The following is a 24,681-nucleotide window of genomic DNA, read 5'->3' on the forward strand; positions in this document are numbered from 1 at the left end:
ATGGTTTACCCCACCACCTTTTCATCTCTTAAACTGCCTGGAGAGGAGAGAGAGAGAAGAGGGGACACTGGTCTCTTCCCATGTTATTTGTCCTTGGGCTCCAGGGATGGAGGAGCCTGCGTGGACAGAAGTGTCCTTACTGCTCCATTCCATTTGGGGACTCATCCATTGCCCCCATGCCAAACATATGGGACTGCGCTAAGAACCATGTGGTTGTCTTCCAGAAGGTGGGGATTACCTTCCTTCAAAAGGGGCTTTGAATGCCAAAAAGTGCCCTTGGATGTTTGGATTACAGCCCCTTGTCATCTGCCTCCCAGGTGTCTCCCACAACATCTGCAGCTCCCTCTGGGTTAGGAATGATAGCCCGAATTCAGGGTCATCAAATGTCTTCAGTATTCTCAAAGTTCAAAGTGTCATTCCCTAATTCATTTATTACAATGAATAAAAGAGGCAAAAGTTCTCCATGATCCTAGGGCCAAAGATTAGAGATGCCTGTTCCAAAGGCTTTTACTGCTTTTCAATCCAGAAAAAAATAGCAAATACATTACTTTTCCCCTTTGACTTTCTATATTCTCCTCAGATGTAGGGTGGTGGCTAAGAAGCCAGACATGCCAATAAACCATTGGAGGAACTGTCCAAACTTTCCAAAGGGCTCTTTGGACCTACAGAAGAAAACTCATTGAAATTTCTGACTCAGAGGTCTTATCACTGAGCATCTAGCTTAATGTGGTCACAGACAGAAAGAAAGGCCTAGTGTTTACAAAATAGTCATAGTAGTAGAACTTTGGGGGTTAGCAAAAAAATAAAAAGGAAGTATGTGGGTACCCATTGTTTGGGGAATGGCCAAATAAACTGTAGTGCATGAATATAATAGAATAATGAATTCTGCTTCCTAACAAACGATAAATACGAGTAATCCAGGAAACCTCAGCCAAATTTCCATGAAGTGATGCAAGGTCAAGGAAGCTGAACCAGGGGAACAAATACACAGTGGCTGCAATGCAGAAATAACACTCAGAGGCAGGGGAACCCTAGTAAACTGCAACGGACCAGCCTTGGTCACAGAGGAGGAAAGATCTCTTCTCTCAGTAGGGAAATGGGAGCCTAGAGGTACAGAATGTTGCTTGCGCTGCAGATGAAAAGGAGGGGGAGGATAAGGATGATGATGATAGCTAATACTTCTATAGCACCTACTGTGTGCCAGGCTCATTTGATCTTCGCAACACCCCTGGGAAGTAAGTGCTAATATTATCCCCATTGTATACAAACTGAGGCAAATAGAGGTTAAGTGACTTGCCCAAGGTCACACAGCTAGGAAGTTTCTGAGGCTGGATTTGAAGCCAGGTCTTCCTGACTCCAAGCCCAGTGCTCTATCCACTGAGCCACCCGGCTGCCTTGATCACATGCTAAGTGTGACATGATTATGTGAGGAGAGGGAAAGTACAAAGAACTTGGGTTACCAGGAGAAGCCAGGGATTCTACTCAATCTCTCCATCAAAAAGCCTTTTTTAAGTGCTTGTGTGTACACCAGGCACTGTTCTAAGCAACGAGGAAACCAATCAATCACCCATTGCTTATTAAGAGCTTGCAATGGCTCCCATCAGCCTGGGAGCTCCTGCAGGGCAGGGACTGATTTTTGCCTTTGAATCCCCAGTGCCTGGCACATTGTCGGTGCTCAATAAATGCTTGTTGACTTTCCTACCCCAACCTTCTTTTGTCCTGTGACATGAGGAGTTCCAGACTCGGGGGCTGAGAGCTGTTTGGGTCTTGTGGCCTGGGCATGTGGTTGAAGTGACTTATTGAATCCCAGAGTTGCCATGATTGGGGAAGACCAGAGAAAGCTCCCAAACAACACCGGTGCCGGCCTTGAAGGACAATCATTCTGGTTTTTAAATAGTAGAAAGATATGAACAAGTCCTTGGATCTATCTCAGAGGAAGAGAAACAAAAACACTTCCTCACATAATCATAGGAGCTCAGATTGAGAGCTGGAAGAGACCAGCAGGTTCGGTCCCCTAGTTTTACATATGAGGAAAGCGAGGCACAGAAAAGTCGGGTGGCTTCCCTGGGGTCACACAGCTCGTCAGCGTCTGAGGTGGGATGGCTCACCTTCACCAAGCCCAATGCCCATCCACTAGCCCTTGCCTCATTCTGCGTACGTTGTATCCCTCCTATAGAACGTATGTTCCTTGAAGGCAGGGACTACTTCATGTTGGTTTTTGTCCCCAGCCTTGAACAGTGCCCCGGACACAGCAGGTGCTTAATAAATTCTTGGAGATTGAGACCCTCAATGTTGGGCCCAGGCCTGGCCCACAGTGAGCGCTGAAGGCTTGTTCGTAGTCTGGCCAATTAGCACCCCTCATCTCCTTCACACCCACCTCCAGTGGAAGCCTTTTCTGGTGCTTTGATGCTCTCTCCAGCCTCACACAGTTGTGATTTGTCTCTGTGCAGCAGAATGCAAGCTCCCTGAAGGCAGGGACCACATCTCTATCTTTGTGCCCCCAGCACCAATACGGTGCTTTGCAGAAGTAGCCAAATATTTGTCCAATCACACTGGTCACAAGTCAGCATTTCAGTACGCTTGAGCAAAGCCTGCCACTGGAGCTGGGCCCTTCAGTGGTGCATGGGTAAAGCACCCTAGCCTTCACTGCCGTGGAACCAGATGCCCCAACATGTCCGGGCCCCCAAGCACAAAGCTTTGCCAGAGGCCTCAGTCTGGGCCACGCGTGAAGTGCAGCCTGCCTCAACTAACATCCTCCCTAGCCCTGGTGGACTCTGGCCTGAGAAAGCAGAATATTCAGATGGTTTTGAGGGCACAAAATATTAATACAGGAGTACACAAAGCAATGCATGGACCCTATTTCAGTAGGACTTGGGACTTTTCATTTGTCCTGAGTGACCACAAGTGGGACCAGTAATAAAAAACACCCATTTTCATGGCACCTTAAAGTCCTCACAATAACTCTAGCAAGCAGGTTGACTAGACCTACCATGCCCATTTTGCAGATGGGGAAGGTAAAGCCCAGAGGAACATAGTGATTTCACCATCGTCTCACAGCTACTAAGTGTTGAGAGCAGGATGTGAGCCCTGTCTTCCCAGCTCTAAGTACATTATTAACACCTCCGCACCAAAGTCATTTATTTACCATCAATTAGGGACCATAACATCACCGATTTAGAGTCTGAAGGGTACAGCCCCCTTAGGTTCCTTGGGCTTGTGGCAGAGTGGAAAGAGACAGGATTTGCAGCCAGACAACTGGGCCCAAACCTCTCTGCCATTTAATAACTGTGGGACCTTGGCCAAGTCACTTTGCTTGTACCTCAGTTTCCCCCTCCCGTAAGGTGAGGGACTTGTATTAGGCTGCCTCCGGGGTCCTTTGCAGTGCTAGATTTATGATCTTAATTTCTCTCTCACCTTGAGGCCTTCCTAAGGTCTAAAGCTTCCTCCTTCCTAAGCTGGGAAAGCTGGACTAGGGAGCTCTGGGGTCCCCTACAGCGATCCAGCTCTGACTAAGCTCCTCCTCCTCTCTGGGCCTCAGTTTCCTTTTCTGTAAAGATGAGGAGGTTGGATTAGATGGCTTCTGAGGGCCCATCCTGCTCTAAATCTCTCACCCTGGGATCCTATTTAAGTTACCAACAGTAACTCTCTCGGCGCACAGAGGGTTTGTCCATGACAGCTCTATTCTTGTGTTGGTCCTTCCCAGTATAACCCATCCAGGCGCCACCGAGCATGAAAAACGACCTGTTGGGTGTCACATACCATGGAACCTTTGGGCATGTGGGCTGGACCCCAAAGCTGCTGAGGGCTTTCTCAACTTTTCAACTGTGGTCCAACATTGGGATTCATAGGAAACTCTTCCCAGCACATTGAAGAACTTCAGAAGCCCTCGCGCAACATCGGAAACTTGAAATTGGGGTTCGTCTGCCCCAATAAAACCAGCCTAACCGCTCTCTGATGGAAGCTGTAAGGGAGCAGTATGTCTGAGATACCGCGTCTAGAGAAGCAACAGACAGGAGGCCCTGGGACCAAAAAATGCCCGCAAGCCAGGCAAATACTGGGGCCAATAAGGCAAGTGTCCATCAAGGGGCCTGATCAATCAGGCTGAAGGCCATGTCAACTTCTGGCCTGAGACACAAGAGAAAGGGGCACCATGATGCCTCAGTTCATAGAGAAAGCACTCAAGCTACTGAGAAACAAAATACAAAACAAAATGGTCTTTCCTCTGAAGGAGCACAGAGGGAGGCCAAAGTATACTTAGCAAGGAGATTAAAGTCGACATCCAGGACGCCTGATCAATATCGTCATCCCTCCAGGCACCAATGAATTACAATTTCTAGGTGAAAAGTCAAGAGTGCCATATCTTACACCATAGAGATTGTTCTGCCCCACTCGTCTGCAAACCACTTATCTGTAGGATGCAGAAGCTGCCCCCCAGCAGTTTTATTAATTGTGGGCATCTCTGCCCTGGCTCAGCACTCTCTGCAAGTCAGGTGAATATTTCCCCTCAGGTTTCACACTGGGAGCTGACTTGGGCCCCTGTCTTCACGTGGGCTTTGGTTAAACGGGGGGAGAAATGCCAAGCCTGCCATGGCTGGGAAATCTTGGCACTGCCCTGTCCCAGGCCAGCCTCCATCTGGAAAGGGCATGGGCAGAGCTGGTGGGCAGCAAACCAAACCAAACGCATCCCCCAAGCTCTCGGGGGAGCGCCAACCCCCCAGGGCAGCGCTGGGCACGCGTGCTAACACTGGCACTGGCCCTGGCTTGGCAGCAGCCGCGATCATCCACAGACGCATGCGATCAGCTGGGCTCCCCACGCCAGCAGGAAGTAACGGCGCCACCTTACCTGTTTCTTTGTCCTGGACTTCTTCCAGGTGCAAGTCATTCAGGAGGTGCTCCAAAATCTTCTCTGGCGTCCCCGACACCACGACGTATCTGTCAGAAAGGAGAGGGTCTGAGCACTCATCCTCTGTGGAAGACTGGGAGCGGCTACTCCACTCATCCTCCTCATCCTCCTCGTCGATGTATTTGAAATAAGGCACATCAAAGGTGGGCAAGGGCAGCTCTCGGCCGCCGGAGAGGGCGGCGGAGTCCTTCCTCTCGAGGTGCGGGTCAAAGACCCTCAGCCGGGAGCTCCCCATTGTGCCTGCTTAGTAACAAAGGCATCTCCCCCTCCCTAGATGCTCAGATCTCTTGCCATCTCCCCGTCTCCCCTATAAGGCAGTCAGTCCATCTGGCTGCTCGGGGCTCTCTGCAATCAGCTAGGACGATCCAGAGGCGGAGAGAAGAGAGGAGGGAGGGAGACACGGAGGGAGGGAGATAGGGAGCGAGGGAGGGAGAGGGAGATGAAGACAATCGGAGAGAGACGGACAAACGGAGAGGAGGAGGAGGAGGAGGAGGAGGAGGCAGCCGGAGCAAGGCAAACAGCCAGAGTGTGTCTGCTGCTGGAGGAAAAAAAAACCCCCACGCCTCTCACCTCCAATCAGTGTGGGCACTCCCTGATGTGGGGGCCGGCCCACATGACGACACCTTCTTGAATACCAGGACAGTTCCATCTTCCTCTTTAACTTGCAAGGTTGTCACTTCATCATCTTGCTGTAATTTGGGGTTGGGGAGAGGAAAGGGAGGGGAGACGAGGGGAGGAGAGAAAACAAAGAGAGAAGAAAAAGGTAAATACGCCTACAACCGCTGGGAAGCCCACCCGGATGGGCTTCCTCCGAAGTTGGGGGACTATGGTTTCTTAGGGCTGGAAAGACATTTTTAACATCCAGAATGAAACTGGGGTCAGATTTAGCATCCCCTATTCCCTCTAAAGGAGCAGTTTAAGTTTGGGGGGAAAGCCCTGCATCTGGAATCAGGGGCTCTGGGTTCCAATTCTAGCTGTGTGACATTGGGTAAGGTACTTCTGTCTCTGGGCCTCAAGATTCCTCCTATGGAAAACGAGGAGAGACAGGACTAAGTGGTCTCTAAGGCCCCTTCCAGCACCAATTCTTAGATCCTATGATCATCTGGGAGTCTGAGGACCTGAGTTCAAATCCTACCTTGGTTATCTTGTGGCCCTGGGCAAGTGACTTCCATTTTGCTGGGCCTCAGTTTGCTCATCTGTAAAATGAGGGCATTTAGAGAATCACAGGGACCCCAGAGATCATCTAGTTCAAACCCCTCATTTAACATTTGAGGAAACTGAGTCCTGTGGAAGTTACTTAACTTGTCCAATGCCACACCAGTAGGAATTACTAGATTTGGAATTTGAACTCAGGTCCTCTGAAGTCCAGACTCAGTGGTCTTTCCACCATTTGATCAGCTTAGACTCAGTGACCTCCAAGGTCACTTCCACCTCTAAAACAATAATCCCAGAGAACCACAGAAATCCTTTGAAGTATTTAGAGGAGAAAAGAGTCAAAAAGAATGAGGGCACAATTATTAAAAGCAAAAACCAAAAGTTCCTACATGAATATCATGAATTGGAGAATTCATAAATATCCCAAACAATTATGGTCTATTCACTGGACTCATACTTTACGTCCGGAGAACTGGGGGCTCTTTCATTTGTCCCTCACCCAGGATCTGCCCTAGCCCAGGGAGGCTGCTGTGCCCCAGGGGGCCAGCCTGGATGGAGCACAAGCCGCCAGTGCCACAGGCCAGCTTTCAGGAGAGGTCAATGACTTGGGTGTCCCTGCTTCTGTGTCCTGGGTGATTCTGAGTGCCTCGAGACCTGCTCAAAAGGAGCTCCTGTTAGCAGAACACCTAGGCTGAAATGTCTATGTTCTGGGTCAAGGAGTTGGCCTCCCCCATATCAGAGGGAGGGAGGAACGGGGGGGGGGAAATGAGAGGGAGGATGGGGACTGAGGGGGAAGGGAGGAGGAGAGAGGGAGTGAGGAGAGAAGAGGGGTGACAGAAGGGAAAGGAGGTGGAGAAGAGGGGGAGACAGAGGGAAAGAGGAGATGGGGGAGAGGAGGGAAGAAGAAAGAGGAAGGGAAGACAGGGAGAGAAGGGGAGAGGAGAGGAAGAGAAGAGGGAAGAGGGAAGGGAGATAGAGAGATGGGAAGAGGGGGAGAGAGGAGGGGAGGGGAAGAGGAGACAGAGGTAGAGAGGGGGAGAGGGAAGGAGAGAAGAGGGAAGAGGAAAGGGAGACAGAGAGAGGGGAAGAGAGGAGGTAGAAAGGGGGAGAGGAGGGAAGAAGGGAGAGATGGGGAGGAAAGAGGGAGCAAGAGAGGAGAAAGGGGGCAATGGGAAGAGGAGAGGGGGAGCTGGGGCAGAGAAGGGTAAGGGGGAAAGAGAGGGGAGAGACAGAAGGGAAAGGCAGAGAGTGTTAGAGAAGGCACCAGAGCAGAGGGTTCCCTTTGACCCAACACACCCTCCCTCATAACCTTGAACAAGCGGAGCCCGAAGACAGGACGCCGGGGGAGGTAGGCCAGGTGCTGCTGATTCCTGGGCACCCTATGTACCCCGAGAGAGACAGATGAACATTTCCTAATAGCTGACTGTGGAATCTGCCCCTGGGAGGGGCGTATCAGCGCTGAAGGCAGCGCAGTTTTTGAAGGAAAACTGAGGTCAGTAATTCTGGATTTTGGAACAGGGTAGGGTCGGGGCAGAAGTGAGCAGAAACAGAGGGTCAGTAGCAGCAGAGGGGGATGGCACTCCCTCTGTTCACGGCTGGACTTCACACGAATGATGGCAATGTGTTGTAAAGCACTCATCTTACAAATATCTTACACACGTTATAAATCATACAGAACTTAGTTACCTGCCCCCCCAGCTAATGGAGCCCCCATTCTAGTCAGGGCTCTCATCGTTTCTCCTACACCAGCCCCATACCTCATCACACACGGCCCGTCTCTCTCCCCACCCATCCATCGTCCACCAAGCAGCCAAAATCATCCTCTGATCCCTATGGCCTTTTAGATAATACACAAACTCCTCAGCCTGGCCTCAAAGCTCTTCCCTGGGCAGCTCCCCCTTTCTTTGTTCCCACTCGTACATTCCACACCCCACTCAAACCGAGCCTCCCCAAAACACCTGTTTGTGTCCTGACCTAGGCCTTCCAGCTGCTCTCTGATTTTTCACAAGCCATCCCCCTTCCTAGAGCGGGCTCCCTCCTCATCTTTGCAACCCTTCTTGCAACCTGGGGTCCCTCCTACACCTGGGAAGCCATCCTGCATTCGCCTCTCCCTTGATCTGCAGCACCCCCAGGAGCGCGACCAAAAGCGCCTTCAGGGCAAGGATTATGTTCATTTGTGGCATGTCTAGAGCCTGGCACGTAGTAGGCTCTTTTTTCCTTCTTTTTTTTAAAAACCATAGTAGGCTCTTAACAAATGCTTATTGACTAGATGTTGAGGCCAGTGTCTACCAAAGGGCGAGAATCAGCTGCAGACGAATTACATCCCATTAGCCTCGTCCTAGGCTAAGTGACTGGCCTTTTTTTACCCCATATTTGTAGAGGTAGGGAGACATGTTATTGCTAGATTCGCCAAATGAGTCAGCAGCAAAGATGCCGTGCTAGGCTGCTGGGTCTAAGAGAAGCACAGTCTCAAATGAAAACAATTCAGTAGAAGGCTTTCCCCCACTTCCTCTAAAAGACAAGCAACTGTAATTTTCTTGGGTCCACTGTCACTGGGAAGGAAGTGCAGATGTACAATATGTGGCATTATTCACTGTCACAGGCCAACCATGCCCCTGTGGATGGGCCAGGCTCAGCAGATGCATCTCTCCATCACTTCTGCATCACTTCTGCCATGAAAGGGCCCACCAACCACCAGTCCGGGCTGGGTATGGGAAGGTGAGCACCATCACATGCTGGTGGCGGGACCCACAGAATGGAGTGGGTTGATAGGACACATGTGTCATGGTGATATAGCAACCATTACAAAAACCTGGTCAAGAAGAAAGAAAGTAGAAGACAGTCCTGCAGAGAGGTTCCTGGGAGAAGATGGAGCTCCTCCTGAATCAGGATTGTTTCTCATTCCCACCACTTCAGGTCACTTGGAGGCTGTCCAGGCTCACTTAGACCTCAAAAGGCATCCCTGCGACAGCACACTCAGCACAGGGGCCTCCAGACCCCTGCTGGACACTCTCCAGCAGGGGCCCATTCCCCTTTGGGACAGCTCTCCTTATTAGAACATGTTGCCTTTTCTTGGCCAAGCTAGCCAGTTCCACCTCCTTCCCCCATTCCTCACTGGAGGATTCCAAGCCCTGTCTTCTCCATCCTTTTTGTTCTCTACGGCATCCTCTCAACTCATCAGAATCTTTCCTAAAATGTGGCGCTCACAACTGATCCCAAAGTTCCTAGTTTGGTCTGACCAATGCAGTGGACAGTGGGATGAGCTACACTCCCATCCTGGTCGTGGCTTCTATTCTCAAGAATCTTTCCACTGTCACATTAAGCCATGACTTTATCTTCCTCTAGAAGCATGTGGCCAATGACAATTTATGGGTTTTTTTCTTTTATTGATAGGGCCATAGGAAGATTGCTGAAAATCCCCTGGACAGCAGATGCAGTCCCCCCGCAAACCAGATTCCAGTTCCCATTGGTTTCGACCAACAGTTTTTCACTTGTTTCAAGTTTCACAGAAGTCTCTATCTCCAGTTACCAAAAACAGTGAGAAAAAGATATTCTGAAGGTGATCTCAAGGCTGCTGAATCGTGACAATTACCCATGTAATTTTGATGATCAAAGCAATCACTTTGGCCCAGACATTGGCTGTTCAGCTCAACCTCCAGCTACTGCAATCACAAAATGATTCCCAGGGTAATGAGCTCCCAGAGAAGAGCTCAAGGATGTGTCCAAGCCAGGCAGGCTCTACCTCTGAGGATGGAGCCCATGAGGGAGCTGGTCACACCAAGGCCACAAGTCAGCTCAAGCATCAGCCCATCCTTCCCCTCCACCATTTCTCCTGTGCTCCAGCACTCTCTGTTCCCACCAGGTCCTATAGATGTGAGTGGCAGGCCAATCAATGCTTTATCCCTAGGGCTCCCAAAGCATCCATCTCCCCTCCAAACACCCAATCCTTCACTGCTCTGTCCCAGCAAGATAATCAACTAATTCACACCCAAGTGTCAATAGATCATATAATTTATGGTAATACCCTCAGAAATTGTTTTGTCTGTCTTGGTCTGGATCTGTGATTTCACTCCTAGCATGGAAATCCCTTCCATTGACGCATATAGTTGGCAACTTGCCTGCCTCATACCCTCTTAGCATCACCCGAGGTCACTAAGAGATTAAGCGACTGGCCTAGGGCAAGTCATATGGCTAGCCCCAGTCAGGCATTTGAACCTAGGTCTTCCTGACTCCAAGGCTGGCCCTCAGTTATGTTGCTGTGAGGCCTCAATACTATCACTAATAAACTCTAACATTTACAGAAGAAGCCCGGCACACAGTAGGTACTTAATACAAGTTTGTTGATTGACTGCTCTTGGCAGGCAAATTAGAGAGATACTTAGGAGTAGGAGGCACTGGAAAGTTGATGCCTGTTCCCAAGACCCACTCCAAGGACAGACACTAGCCTTAACCTATTTGGAATGTCATAAGATCTTTAGTACAATGGGAAAAGGACTAGAATGGAGTTTGGGGATCTGGGTTTGAATCTTGACTTGGCCATTTACTATCTGTGTGATCATGGAACAGTCACTCCCTTCTACCCCGTTTTTGTAATCCCAGATCTTAGCACTATTATTGGCACATAGTAGGCTCTTAAAGACTGTTAACTGACTGACCATAAGCCTCAGTTTCCTCGTGTGTTAAGTGAGGAGATTGGCCTCTAAGGTCTCCTCCTTAAATCTACGAGTCTGGAATGATCCTCTGCAGACAAGACGAGGCAACTGATCCCATGTGGAGATAATTTGAAGCTCATATGCTGGATGACAGATTCCAGACTCAGGCTGGAGTGAGAGACCCAAACCACCCAGATGACATTTAATGAGGATAAACGTCAAGCTGCGCACTCAGGCTAAACAAATGAAGTAGGGACCTGGCTTGGCAGGTTTTCCCATCAAAAAGTCCGGGGAGCTTTGGCTGGTACATGCTTGATATGTCAATGGCATGATGTGGCTGCTGAAGTGGCTAATGCAATCTTAGGTTGCATTAACAGAGGTGTAGACTCTGAAACCAGGGCAGCTCCAGACCCACTGCCCACTGAGCCTGAACTCCAGGCTTCAAAGGGACCACTGAGCTCATGATGAAGGATCGTCGCTTCAGAAGGGCCTGAGATAGGGAGGATGGCTAACCCCATCAGAGCAGGAATGAATTCAAGAGCTGCAGCTTTGGTCTGGAGAAGAAAGGACATCGGAGAGTATCATAAGAAACGAGGAAACTGATTTCAGAGAGACAGGAAAGGCGCACGTGAACTGATGCAGAATAAAGCAAGCAGAACCAGCAGAATGACCCAAGCTCCAACATCAATGTTAGAAACATAACAATTCTGAGGACTTTTACAAACTGAAAAAGAATGAACTGAGTGAAAGCAAGAGTGCAGTTTAGACAATCACAACAAAAATGCCAAGACAACTTTGCAAGCTGGAAGGACTCCTGATCAATACAGTGACCAGCTGTGACTCCCAAGGACTCATGGGAAAACATGCTCATTACCTCCTGACAGAAGTGGGGTGGACTCAGGGTTCAGAATGAGACACATACATGTGTACGTGACTATCTATACATATACATGTATGTATGTAAGTAATGTGTGTGTTTGCCCGTGTATACATGTGGATATCTTATATATAAACATATTTACATATAACCAATGAGAAAATTTATTTGTGCTTGAATTTGTTACAAAGGATTTTTCTTTTTTCTCTTTTTTTATTGGAGTAGAAGAGAGAAAATAGATTTCTGTCAATTAAAAAAAATTAAAAATGGAGAGGTGGGAATGCTACAGAGGTGGAACGCTGTATGTACTTTCAGAAGATGCTGGTATATTGTTAGCTTTGCTTAATCATTTTACTTTGTTATATAAGAACTCTTACAGAAATGGGTTATTGTTGTTCAGTCATTTCTGCCCGACCTGTGACCCCAATTGAGGTTTTCTCGGCAGAGATACTGGAATGGTTTTCCATTTCTTACTCCAGCTCATTTTACAGAGGAGGAAACTGAGGCAAATGGGGTTAAGTGACTTGCCCAGGGTCACCTAGCTAGTAAGTGTCTGAGGCTGGATTTGAACTCGTGAAGATGAGTCTTCCCGACTCCAAGCCCAGTGCTCTGTGCACTACAGGACCAGCTGGCTGCCCCAACAGAAAGGGGGATAAATGTACATGTTTGTTATGTAAAAAGAAAACACAACAATAAATCCTTATAAAAAAGGAAAAAAAAGAGGATATAGAGGGATGGAATATCTCTCTTCAACTATATGTGGGATTGTTTGGGATTTGGTTTGGTTTGGCTTCATAGGGTGGGCAGCAGTGAGAAGGTAAGTGACTTGCCCAAGGTCACACAGCCAGTGGATGTCAGAGTTGGATCTGCTCTCAGGTCCTTTTGGACCCCATGGCCAGAGCCTCCCCATCCCCCACACCAGGCTACCTCTCACCTGCAGTTGTATCAGCACCCTCATCGTCATCAAGCACAGCTATCATTTATTTGTATCACCCACGAAGGTTTGCAAGGCACCTTCTTGTTTGGCCCTCACAGTAATCTGGGGAGCTAGGTGCCATTATCATCTCCATTTTACATCTGAGGAAACTGAAGCTGAAGGTGCTTAAGCCGAGGGTCACCCAGCTTAGAGATGTTTAAGGAAGGATTCGAAGTCAGGTCTTCCTGGTTGCAATGTCACCTAGCTGCCAGATTTGCCATATGCAGAAGAGGGCACTCCATGATATTTTGGAGGGCACAGGCCAACATCAGTGGGTGAAAGGAGAAGGGAAGCAGATGTTAGCTCAACATAAGGAAGAGCTCTCCAGCAATTCAAGTTGTTTACCAAGAGGATCATGCAAAGCGATGAGTTCCTTGTTCCCAGCAATTATTATTATTATCATTATTAGCCTTTTAATAGTTACTGCTATAGCCCACAACTCCCACTATGAGCAAGGCACAGAAGATGCAAAAATGCAAACAAACCAATCCCTGCCCTCAAGGGGCTTATATTCTAGTGGGAGTAGGAAGGAGGAGATGCCCCCCACACCAAAAACTTAATATAGAACAACGCAAGGTGATTTCAAGAGAAAAGGAGCATGACTCTGGGAGATAAGGAGTACGTGGTTTAGTGTCCCCACTTTGGAAGAAGTGAGCCTCCCAGGTTAAATCACTTCCCCCTGGTGACACAACTAACAAATGTGAGAGCTAAGATTCAAACCCAGGTCTCTTGCCGCCATGTCCAGGGCTATTTTAGAGTCTGGATAAATAAGTGTGACAGACAGTCTTCAAAGGGTTCCTCCAATAAGGCCACCTCTGATTCAAAGATTCTGTCAAATACAGCTGGTTTGAATCCCATACTTCCAGAAAATGCAAAGGCATGAGTTGCTCCAAATAGTCATCTTTGATTCTATCTCCCTTATTCAAACACATTGCCAAGTAGTATAAAAACTGTAACACTCTCCCTCTCTCCCTCTCCCTCTCCTCTCCTCTCCCTCTCCCTCTCCCTCTCCCTCTCCTCTCCCTCTCCCTCTCCCTCTCCTCTCCTCTCCCTCTCCCTCTCCCTCTCCCTCTCCCTCTCCCTCTCCCTCTCCCTCTCTCTCCTCTCCCTCCTCTCTCTCTCTCTCTCTCTCTCTCTCTCTCTCTCTCTCTCTCTCTCTCTCTCTCTCTCTGTCCCTGTCACACACATACACACACCCATCTCCTTCCCAATGCTACCTCCTTAACTCGGGTCCTCATTTCTTCTTACCTATAATCACCTCCTAATTGGGCTTTTTGCATTTCACTGAGCCCTTTTCCAATCTGTCCAGCATTACTTTCCTACTGTACTGGCCTGTTCCTACCAAATAAAGAAAAAGTCCCAATCCCAATATTCAAAAAGAGAATCATGGAGTCCTGGGATTTGCTGGGACTTCCGAGGACATTGAGGCTAATTCATCCTTGAATGAGAATGCCCCTTACACTGTCCCTGACTGTGGTCATCCAGCCTTTGCTGGAAGGTGTCCAGCGATGGACAGCCCATGAACGCTGCCCATCCCATTTTTGTACCACTGTAACAGTCAGCAAGTTTTTCCTGACATCAAGGCGAAATCTATTTTTTTTCCAATTTCCACCCATTGTTCCTTGTCCTACTCTTGGGGGCCAAGAAAAATAATGCTAATCCCTCTTCCACATGCTGGCCCTTCACATACAGGAAGGCAGCTGCTTGATGCCCCAAGTCTCCTCTCCAGACTATCTGTGCCTAGTTCCTTCAACTGAAGCAAACATGGACTTCAAGCCTTCACCACCTTCCTTTGAATACTCTATAGCTTAGTAAATGTCTTTCTTAAAAGAGGCCACCAAGAACCTACCCCAATATCCCAGTGTTGCCCCAGGCAAAGCAGAGTGGGACTGTGCCTTGTATACCAACAACAGGGCTTCAAAAATGGTTAGAGAACTGAAGGAGGAAAAATGTACCTGATTCAGCAACTAGCAAGTGCTTTTGAAATTCACACAGCCTGTTTACAAATGGAACCACCAGCATGTGTCACACGCTGGGTATGCGGGCACAGAGAGGGAAACGTTAACATACTGATCTAAAAAGCTGTCCTCTGGGTCCAGACAATTGTGCATCGAGGGGGAACGGTCCCTGAAGTTGCTGACTCTGCTTCATGATTTTTTTTTCCCCAGAAGATATGAGTAAACAGATCCTTGTAAAAAGGTCAAAAGCATATTGCTGGCAAGATGAAGCTGATTAACAATGTAAACTGGGGAAAGTTTCAGTAAGTGAATGTGTGTCAAGGTGAAGAGTTTCCAGTTCTATTTCCTGGGCTACAGAGGGTTTTGCATAAGCTTTTATGGGAACCAGAGAAAGTGCTGTGTGGGACGAGACCAAACCCTTCTCAGCCTAGCCTGTGTAAACAGCTCTGGCAGAGGGAGAGAGCATACAAACCATTAAGGCAGCACTGCTGGGTCTTTAGAGGGGCTAAGACAAAAGCCAAAGACAAAATCCCTGCCTCCGAGAAGCTTACATTCTATTTTTCACATCTATAGGTCATTGAGTCCAATGCAATCCCTTCCAGCTCTAAATCTGTGATCCTCTAATAATGTCTATAGACCTCAGCTTCTTCATCTGTAAAATGAGAGAGTTGGGATGGATGGGTTCTCAGGTCCCTTATAGCTTCCCTGTGATTCTGGAGGGAAGAGAACACTACAGTTTTGGAGGGGTGGAGAATTAGGGAAAGCTACATGGGGGGATTGGCACCTCAGCTGAGCAATGAAAGAAGACAAGGATTCTGAGGAGGAATGGCTGGTGGGAACGGCTCATGTGTTCAATCTTGCTTGGCTGGAATATAGAGTTGATAAAAGAGAGAAATGTGAGAGAAGATGGGAAAAGTAGGTGGGAACCAGAGTAAGGAGGTCTTGAAACATGATGTTGAAGAGTAGTTTATATTTTATCCTCTGGGCAACATGGAGCCACTGGAGGCTCCTGAGAAACAGCTCCTAAGCATTCCCTATTTTCCTCCCTTCCAAGTTTAGATTTCTTTTTTTTTTTAACTGAACTGTGCTTTCAATGGTATCGGCAATTCCCAAGGAAGAAACTCTATCTCCTGATTCCAATCCTCATTTCCTGTGCAATTTGTAACCTTACAGTGTTGTCTAAGACCCTAAAAGGCTAAACTATTTGCCCAGGGTCGCAGTTATTAGGTGGCAGGGGCAGGGTTTGAACTAGGATCTTCCTGTCTTAGAGGCTGCCTCCCAGATTGAGATGCATGATCGAAATCACAACCTGCCAACAGCACAGAGCAAGCCTAAAAGCTCTGAGATCTGACTGGGAGCAAATCTCAGCAGACTAGCTCTCCTTTTACAGACAAATGCAGTGGGAAGGGATTACAGATTTCACTGAATTAACAGCACAAGGGATTGCCGGGGTGAAAGTGTCCATCTACCAACGCAAGAATTTAACTTCATCAGACTGCCTCTAATCACTTGAGCTTGAATCCTGTTTATGACCCTTACTAGCAGTGTGACCCTGGACAAGTCCTTTAAGCTCTCTGTGCCTCAGTTTCCTCATCTGTAAAATGAGGGGGTTGAACTTGGCAAAAGAAGCCTCACTTTTACTTTTTAACAACTTCCATTCATGACTCAGTTCCTTTCTCTAGGAGCAAAGAAAACAGTCTAAACCTTTTCCCACAGTCCTTCAGGTACTTGAAATTTTCTATTCTCCAGGGGAAATATTCCCCAGCTCTCTCTGCTGACCCTTATTGCATGATTAAGACCCCTCCTTCATCCCAACTGTTAGCATCCTCATTCTAGCAAATTACTTTGCATTTACTTCTTTGTCTGCATATTGTGCTCCTTCCCCAGCAGAACACAGGCTTCTTGAGAGCATCTCCAGCACCCAACAAAGTGACTTGCACACAGTAGGCACTTAATAAATGCTTCTGGAATTTCATTCAATTGAATCCTCCCTCTCTTCCCCTCTGGATGCCCTCTAGCTTGTCAACATCTCTTCTGTGCCCAGAATTAGAGACAATTCTCCGGGTGTGATCAATCCTTTCTTCTGCCTCCAAGACAGAAATAGCTCCAGGCTCCATCTTACTCTTAAAAGTCTTTACTAGGGGGAAGGGCAGTATCGGGGAGATGGGTATTCTATAATCTCCCTCTGTCATGTGTGCCAGGACCTTCCAACCTTGACAATGTCCATTTTCTTTCTTATCAAGAACTCAGATCAGCTCCCTGAAATCTGAGCTCATTTCATAACACTCTGTACCCAGTGAAAACAAGATTCGGTGCATCCGCCCTTGAGGATAGTTAGGTCTCCTAAATACTCTCTCTCTGAAAGATGAGCACCTGGCTCTGGCTGTATGACACAATGGGATGGGGCAGGCCAGGAGAGAGCTGGCTGGGAACTCAGCTGGGCCAGAAGTCAAGGCCAGAGAAGTCAGCAAAGACTGGAAAATGAAAGGGGCAGTGGGTAGGGGGGTGGGAAGTGAGCCTAGTTTTGTCAGCAAAAGCAAAGGGAAAGAGCTGAGACTATGAGACTGGGGGTAGGGGTGGGGGGAGAGACAAAGTTGGCAGTAGCAGGCAGAGGATCCTGGCAACATAGGGTCAGGAATGGAGCCTGAATTGTCTCCTGGCGTAGGCAGTGGTCTAGAACTGGGCAAGGCGTTCTAGCAGCCACGAAGCTTGATGACAATAAGCATGGTGGAATGGCCAAAGAGTTGGCCTTGAAATCAGGATGATTGTGACCTTCTGGCCTCTAGACCAAGGCTTCTTAAACTTCTTCCACTCCTGACACCTTCAGTGCTTCTTAACCTGTGGGTTGTCTAGATAACTCGTTCATAAGACTGGAAGTTGTAGAGAAGGTGCTGGTCTGCCCTAGCAGAGGGAATCAGCTGGCTCAGCATTCCCCACGCCAATGGCATCACAGATTCAGGCTCAGTTTCTGGAGCCCATAGCCTGGAGCCCAACTCCTTTCCTCCTGCCAAGGGCCCTGCCATCCTCCCAGACACCTCTTCTCCCCATGGCCTCCACCCAACCCAGGCACCTTGTCCTCCCCACTATCTCCTCCATTTCCTCTCTATTCACCTGACCACCACCGAGTGAAGATTTTCTTAGCTATTCAAAATTCGTTTTTCCTTTTGATCAATCAACATTTATTAAGCACCTACTATGTGCCAGGCACTGTGCTAAGCCCAATGCAAGTGCCACACCATGGCTTCCAAGAAAGTACCTTGATCTTGCTCATAAGGTTGAGCTTTCCCCTCCCACCTGCCATCCCCCTCAGCTTCTCCAGGGCAGAGGCTTCTTTTGATTTCTGGGACCCCAGCCCTGAGAAGGCCTAGCAGGAACACTAATATAAGAACCTTTGATTTCCTTGACCTGTGGAGATCACAGCTCATCTATAATTGGCAATCTCAGAGCGTTGCCTGAGGCACATTTTCCCAGGGTCACCCAGCTCAGGAGGAGAATGGGGATTCCCATCTCCACGTCTAGACCTCCATCCACTACATCGTACTGCCTCTCCTGCTTACACATTGCACATAAGACCACAGGACCACAGACTCAGAGCTAGAAGGGACCTTAGCTAGAGCCCTCCCACTCCAATGCCTTCATTTTAGAGATAAGAATGTCCTCGAAAGATTACGGTTAAGGCAAAGTTCTTTGCAAACCTCGGGCAAGAGTCAGCCATTATCAGTTCCTTCCAGCCCAAGGGCCGACTCCATCTCAGAAATGAGGGTGGGCCTGAAACTGCAGGAGGAAACCAGCAAACTCAAGTCGGGAAAGGAGGAAATGGCAAACAAGGCAGGTCCTGACATCACCTCTGTCCTCAGCAGATGGTGTCCTCACCCTTTCCTTCCTCCACCGGGCACTGGCCTCATGACTTCTGACAGCTGCTGACAGCTGTTCTGGCTGCTTGGCAGCTCTCTCTCTCCTCCACCTCCCAGACTGGGAGGGTCCGGCAGGTGCAAAGCCTCATCCATCTCCCTCTCCTGACAAACTTTGCAGTGATGAGGCTGTCTATGAAAAGGTCTTAGATGTTTAAGTCAAGAAAAAAAATCACCCTCACATATTTTGGGGGCTGAGGTTGGGAATATTTTTTTTTTTACATGACCTAGATTTCCCCCTGTACTTCGACCTCTTCACTATCCCAAAGAGCCATTCCTTATAACTGGAGTTCATTACCTGCATTTTGTGAATTAAAAAAAAAAAAGGATTCTGATAACTGTATTTCAATGCAATTGATTTCCTTTGTAATTCATTTTATGCATTTAAAAACATACTTCTAAGAAGGAATCCAGAAGCTCTGTGCTCAAAGTGCCAAATAGGCTGACCATGGGAAAGGTTAAAAATTTTATGATGAGGAATTGACTCTTCCTAGCTTTATGACCATGGGTAAGTCCCTTTAATTTTTCTGAACCTCGATTTCCTTATCTGTCAAAAAAGGAGGGGGGTAATAATATCTATTGTGTCTATTTCACAAAGGTCTTTGGGGTTTCCAGTATCCAACGACTGCTGTCTTTTGGGGTAACAGGTGGGGAACATGGAGCCCATTTGGAAGGGTCCTTAAAGATCGTGTCATCCAGCCTGTTTGCTAGACTAATGAGAAAGCCCAAGGAAGGGTCACACATGTGGTCAGGAAGGGTCATCTACATGAGTCTGATTACTAAACTATTATTTTGAAGAGGGAAATGTGAAGACCCTTCCATCCACAATAAGACAATGGAAGGAAAAACAGAAAATTGTCAGCTGCCGAGACAATAGAAGCAACATGTCATCTGTCGATGCTTTGAACAGATAAAGTTCTCCCCATCTATCAGCTTCTAGACAAGCTCAAGTTGTCTGATATGTGTTTCCTGGAGACGCCAGCCCAGCTTTATTTCCAGAATTAGACGATGGGCCAAATCTCATTCCCAGGTACTGTGCCTATCACTTATTTACATCCGGAATCTTGAAAGGGGCACACGTGCAGATGGACTTCTTCTGACCCCAGGGGAGATTTAACAGAAATAATTAGAATAGGATAGTGACAGAGGATTCCTTTCTAACTCAGGAGAAGTCTATTATCATGTCATTTCCCCAACACCGGCAATCCTAAGGGAAAGACAAACCACGACAGAGACTGTTCCCTAGACAGTTGAAAGGCATCATGAATAGGATGGAAGGCTAAGCTAGAGCAGTGATTAAAATTAAGTTTCTACATTCTAGTTGCAGTTATAGTCATCGCCTGGGGTTTGAATAATTCATGGTAGCGATCTCAGAGAAGCTTTGAAAATCTGAACAACTTGATAGTATTTTCAAAAGTGGCACTTTATAAGTCGCCCTGTGGCCTCAGTTTCTGTTCTGAGATTCTTCCTACTCCATCAAAAGTTCAATGGAATGTTGATCACAGACTCCCGGAATTGGAAGGGACCTCAGAAGTCAGTTACCCAACTGGGATTTGAAATAATACTCTCTAAAAAGCCATCATGTCATCCAAACTTGGCCAGAAGACCTCCAAGAAGGGGACACACCTTCCCAGTGTCCCAAGCAGCTCATCGCACTTTGGGATGGCTCTAGTTCTTAGGAAGTCCACCGTCCTCTCTCCATTGTTCTTAGCTCAGCCTTCCCGGGCTAAGCCTAACAAGCATAATCCCCCCCCCCCCCCCCCCCCCCCCCCCCCCGCACAGACTTTCAAGTACCTGCAGACAGCTACTCTACCAGCCTCCGGCTCTTCTTTCTCCAGGCTAGTCATTCCCTTCATCTATTAATCAAAACCATTCAAATGTTGCTCTACTCTACCTCTGAACATCTCTGGTTACTGGATACCATAAGCAGAAAGAAAAGCATATACAGTAAGAATGTGCAGAACCGGCAAAAGGATTGGGGCAGGTGCGCTTCTTCACGGTTTCCAAATATTTCTCCTTTTTTCTAACTTCAAGGAGTCTGAGGCAGTATTAACAAGGGCACCCTTCATATTTATGCAAGTTAGGGAATGAAAAACTCCTTGTTTCCATAGTGATGGCTAAATCACATGGTCCGTGGGCAGGGAGTTGCAAAGCATCTTAAGTAAACACACTTTGTTTTTCCATGTTTGTGAACCCCTCCAAGAGTTTGTGGTAAGGGGTGCATGGTGGAGGCTTCAAGATTTCATTCGACAGGAAGTTTTTGCATTGGGGTGAGGCTTGAACCTGTTGGGTTTGGAGTCAGGAGAAAGTCGAGTGTAAATTTGCTGGTGACCATCGAGCCAGTCAATTCCACCTTCTGACCTCCAACTTCCTCATCTGTAGAAGGGGGCAATATGACCTAAAGGGCCCAGCTCCTGAGGCTGTTGTGAGGATCAAATGAGTTATGTGGAGAGTGCTTTGGGGTCTTAGAGCACAATAGTCATAGCGTTGTTATGTTACTGTCAAGTTCATTTCAAAGACTGCGCAGGCAAATTGGAGAAATGCGGCAGGTCCTGGTCAACCTGCTCCCATCTAAGTGTGAGAAATGGGAAGGGGTAAAAAGGAAGGGAAGAGAAAGAAAAAGAGAGAGAGACAGACAGACACACAGAGAGATAGTGACAGAGACAGAAACAGAGAGAGAGAGGAGAGAGAGAGAGAGAGAGAGAGAGAGAGAGACAGAGACAGAGAGAGAGGGGGAAAGAGAGAGAGAGAGAGAGAGAGTGTCAGACAGACAGACAGAGAGGAGAGTATATTGAGGAGCAGGGTACCAGGAGAAGAGAGGAATGAGGTATCCTAATTCCCATTATACAGATAAGGAAATGGAGGCTCACGGGAGTTAAGTCTTGTAACTGGCAGGTGTCACAAGCAGAGTTCAAACTCAGATCTCTCTTGATTTTGGAGACAAAGAGAATACGGTTCTCATGCCCAGCATAGTGCTGGGCATTGAGGACTGCAAAACAGATCCAAGCCTTTTAGGATGGAGATCATCCAAATGAAAAGCACTTGCCATGAGATGCTTCAAGCAGCAGAGACACCATTGGCTTAGAGCGTGCCACCGTTCTATCACTTGGTTGATGGGCTTCAAGAATTGCTGTGGCTGAAACCTCCATCACCATGGTCAATGGTGATGAACCTACTCTGGGGTCAGTTCACGTTGTCCACAGGCTATTGTTCAGACATTTCACTTCTGTCCGACTTCTCATGACCCCATCTAGCATTTTCTTGGCAAAGATACTGTAGTGGTTTCCCATTTTCCTCTCTAGCTCATTTTACAGAGGAGGAAACCGAGGCAAACAGAGTTAAGTGACTTGCCCAGGGTCACCTAGCTAGTATGTGTCTGGGGCCCGATTTGAACTCAGGAAGGTGAGTCTTCCTGACTCCAGGCCTGGCAGTCTAGCTGCTGTACCACCTTCTATTTCCACACTCAAAGCCTTTCCCACTTGTCAGGACCTATCAGAGTTTGAGTTCTAGTGGCATAGCCTTCAAGAACCCAGGGTCACCTCCATGCTCCCATAGGAGACTGGAGAACAGTAACAAAGTCTGAAGAGCTTTTGCTAACTCAATATTTCCATTTTCTCAATAGGGAGGTGGTGGGACAATTGGAACAGAACACTCTGCCATTATTTCATTTGATCATGACGAGGACCCCGGTGGGAAGGGGTCGGGGTCACAGGCTCCTCTGTGACTCAGGCTCCTCATCTGTAGTAATGGGAAAGCTGGTTTCTGAGTGTGCTACCCATGTGACCATGCTGACCCATGCTTCTAGGACTGGGTCAACGTGGGGCCTAGACCAGATGGCTTCAGGGTACCCTTCTGCTCTAAAATTAGGCTTTCGATACAAGACATTCTGCCATATGCTGGGAACGCAAAGACACAATCAAAAAAATGATCCCCGCCCTCAAGGAGCTTCCATTCTAATGGGCAGGAACAACTGTGTACCTCATTGGATCTGAGCAAGACAGACTGGGCCACAGAGACCATCCAAGGAGAACAGGCACTGGAGTCAGAAGATACGGGTTCAAATCCCACCTCTGAGATTTGCTTCCTGTTTCGCCCTGCCTGACCTCCACTCACTTATCACTAAAATGAGGGTTTAGTCTAGCTGGCCTCAGAGGCCCCTTCCAGCTCGAATCTCTGATCCCATGAAAAACCCTCTGTGGTAGGTTCTGTTACTACCTTCATTTTACAGATGAGGAAGTTTAGCATAAGGAAAATGGAGGCAGGAGAAATACCTATGACGGGGAGTTGGCCTCAGAGAAGGCTTCACAATGGAGTCCCTTTGGCTAAATCTAGAAGGAGGTAAGATATCATTGTGGAAACAACGTGGAACTCAGTGTTCTGAACTCAAGACGTGTTCAAAACCCAGTTCAACCACTTACTCTCTGTGTGACCTTCATTTTCTGGCCCTCAGTTTCCCCATCTGTAAAATGATGGGGCTGAACTCAGTGGCCTCTGAGGACCTTTCAGTCTCTCAATCTATGTCCCTATAAAGGTACAGGTATACCGTTCTTGTGGAAGACTCAAGCCCAGGCTCACTAAGGAGGGAGCTGGTTTCCGTGAGCTGGTTTCTGTCCTGTTCAGGGTATTTTGTGCTCCAAAAAAGAGTGACAGGTCCTTGTGGAGGAAGGTTTGAAGCCTGTCTCTCACAAGTTGGTGTCAGTGAAGCTTCTGGAAAGAGGCGCTCCCCCAGCCATCTGCACGCCACCAACACCATCTTGTTAAGAGGGAATTTTTAGGAGTTCCCAGCATGGGAGTATTTTTAGCCCAGGAAAGAACAGAACGATACTTGGGAGGCTGGCAGGCGGTTTTAGCAGGGGATGAAGTAGATACTCAGAGTTTGCTACGTGAACAAAGGAATCCAATGACGTAAAAGAAAATAACTTATTGGCTCCAAAGTACAAAGGGTGCTGAGCTTCTACCAGCAATAATGATAAGAGCGAGGCAGGCCCTTGAGAAGTCATCTCCACCAACCCCTTCTGTTGTTCATATGGGAACACTGAGACCCAACCGAGATTGAGTCTCACCCTAATCTTTCTCTACCCAGCACAGAGACGTTTCTGCCAATGACCGTGACTTCACGTCACTCCATGGAAACAAAAACTTCAGATGTGAATGAACTTACTAAATTTACCACAGATTTAATCCATTCAGGGAAAGTGACCCATTTAATTTATGAATAAAAGCAGTCTCTGTGGTAGAGTAGATAAAATACAAATGCATAACCACTTTTTTTTTTGACTAGGCAACAGGGTTAAGTGACTTGCCCAGGGTCACACAGCTAGTAAGTGTCAAGTGTTTGAGGCCAAATATGAACTCAGTTCCTCTTGACTCCACGGCCAGAGCTCTATCCTCTGGGCCCACCAAGCTGCCCCATTTTTTTGGTTTGCTTTTTTCTTTTCAGTGAGGCAGTTGGGGTTAAGTGTCAAGTGTCTGAGGCTGGATTTGAACTCAGGCCTTCCTGACTCCAGAGCCAGTGCTCTATCCACTGAACCACCTAGCTGCCCCTAAAGCGCTGGATTTTTTTTTTGCAAGGTAATTGGAGTTAAGTAACTTGCCCAGAGTCACAAAGCTAGTGAGTGTTATGTGTCTGAGGCCAGATTTGAACTCAAGTCCTCTGGAACTCTATCCACTGCACCACCAAGCTGCTCCATTTTTTTTTCTTTTAGTGAGTCAATTGGGGTTAAGTGACTTGCTCAGGGTCACATAGCTAGTAAGCATCAAGTGTCTGAGGCCAGATTTGAACTCAGGTTCTCCTGATTCCAAGGCTAGAGCTCTATCCACTCTCTATCCACTGTGCCACCCACCTAGCTGCCCCCATAGCCACTTTTGACGTTTAAATCACTGTGTGACCCTGGATAAGTCACTTCATCTCTATATGCATCAAGCAACTTCCTAGGACTTGTCTACCAAGTCACTGTGGCATGACGGCAGTGGTCTGTGTTGGGAGGGAATGCTCCCATACCAGGAGTTCCCCATACTGACAGAATCACACAGGATCTAGGTTCAAATCCCAGCTTTTCTATGTGCTATGTTACCTTAGGTGAGTCACATAGCTGTCTTGAGTCTTAATTGTCTCAGTGAAAAAGGGCCTTGGCTTTGGAACCAGGGACCTGGGTTCCAATCTCACCTTTCACACTTACTAACCATATGATTTTGGACTAGTCACTTAATCTCCTTGGGTCTCAGTTTCTTCATCTGTAAAAAATAAAG

General features: G+C 47.7%; 1 protein-coding gene across 4 annotated transcripts in view; it reads right to left on the bottom strand.

Moving 5' to 3' along the window:
* Nucleotides 1-24,681, bottom strand: part of RAPGEF5 (Rap guanine nucleotide exchange factor 5) — a 240,308-nt gene that overhangs the window by 80,604 nt on the left and 135,023 nt on the right. For all 4 annotated transcript variants that reach the window (XR_013485165.1, XM_020993209.2, XM_020993210.2 and 1 more), the window contains 2 exons: nt 5,474-5,592; nt 4,844-4,932 (listed from right to left, as the gene is read on the bottom strand). Coding sequence is in view for 3 of the 4 variants with exons in the window: in XM_020993209.2 (XP_020848868.1) it covers nt 4,844-4,932; nt 5,474-5,592 (208 nt within the window). In the remaining variant the exon portion in view is untranslated. The remainder of the gene's footprint in view (nt 1-4,843; nt 4,933-5,473; nt 5,593-24,681) is intronic.

The sequence above is a fragment of the Phascolarctos cinereus genome, unplaced genomic scaffold (assembly GCF_003287225.1).
Source record: "Phascolarctos cinereus isolate Bilbo 61053 unplaced genomic scaffold, phaCin_HiC Scaffold_1;HRSCAF=81, whole genome shotgun sequence".
NCBI classification, from domain to species: domain Eukaryota; kingdom Metazoa; phylum Chordata; class Mammalia; order Diprotodontia; family Phascolarctidae; genus Phascolarctos; species Phascolarctos cinereus.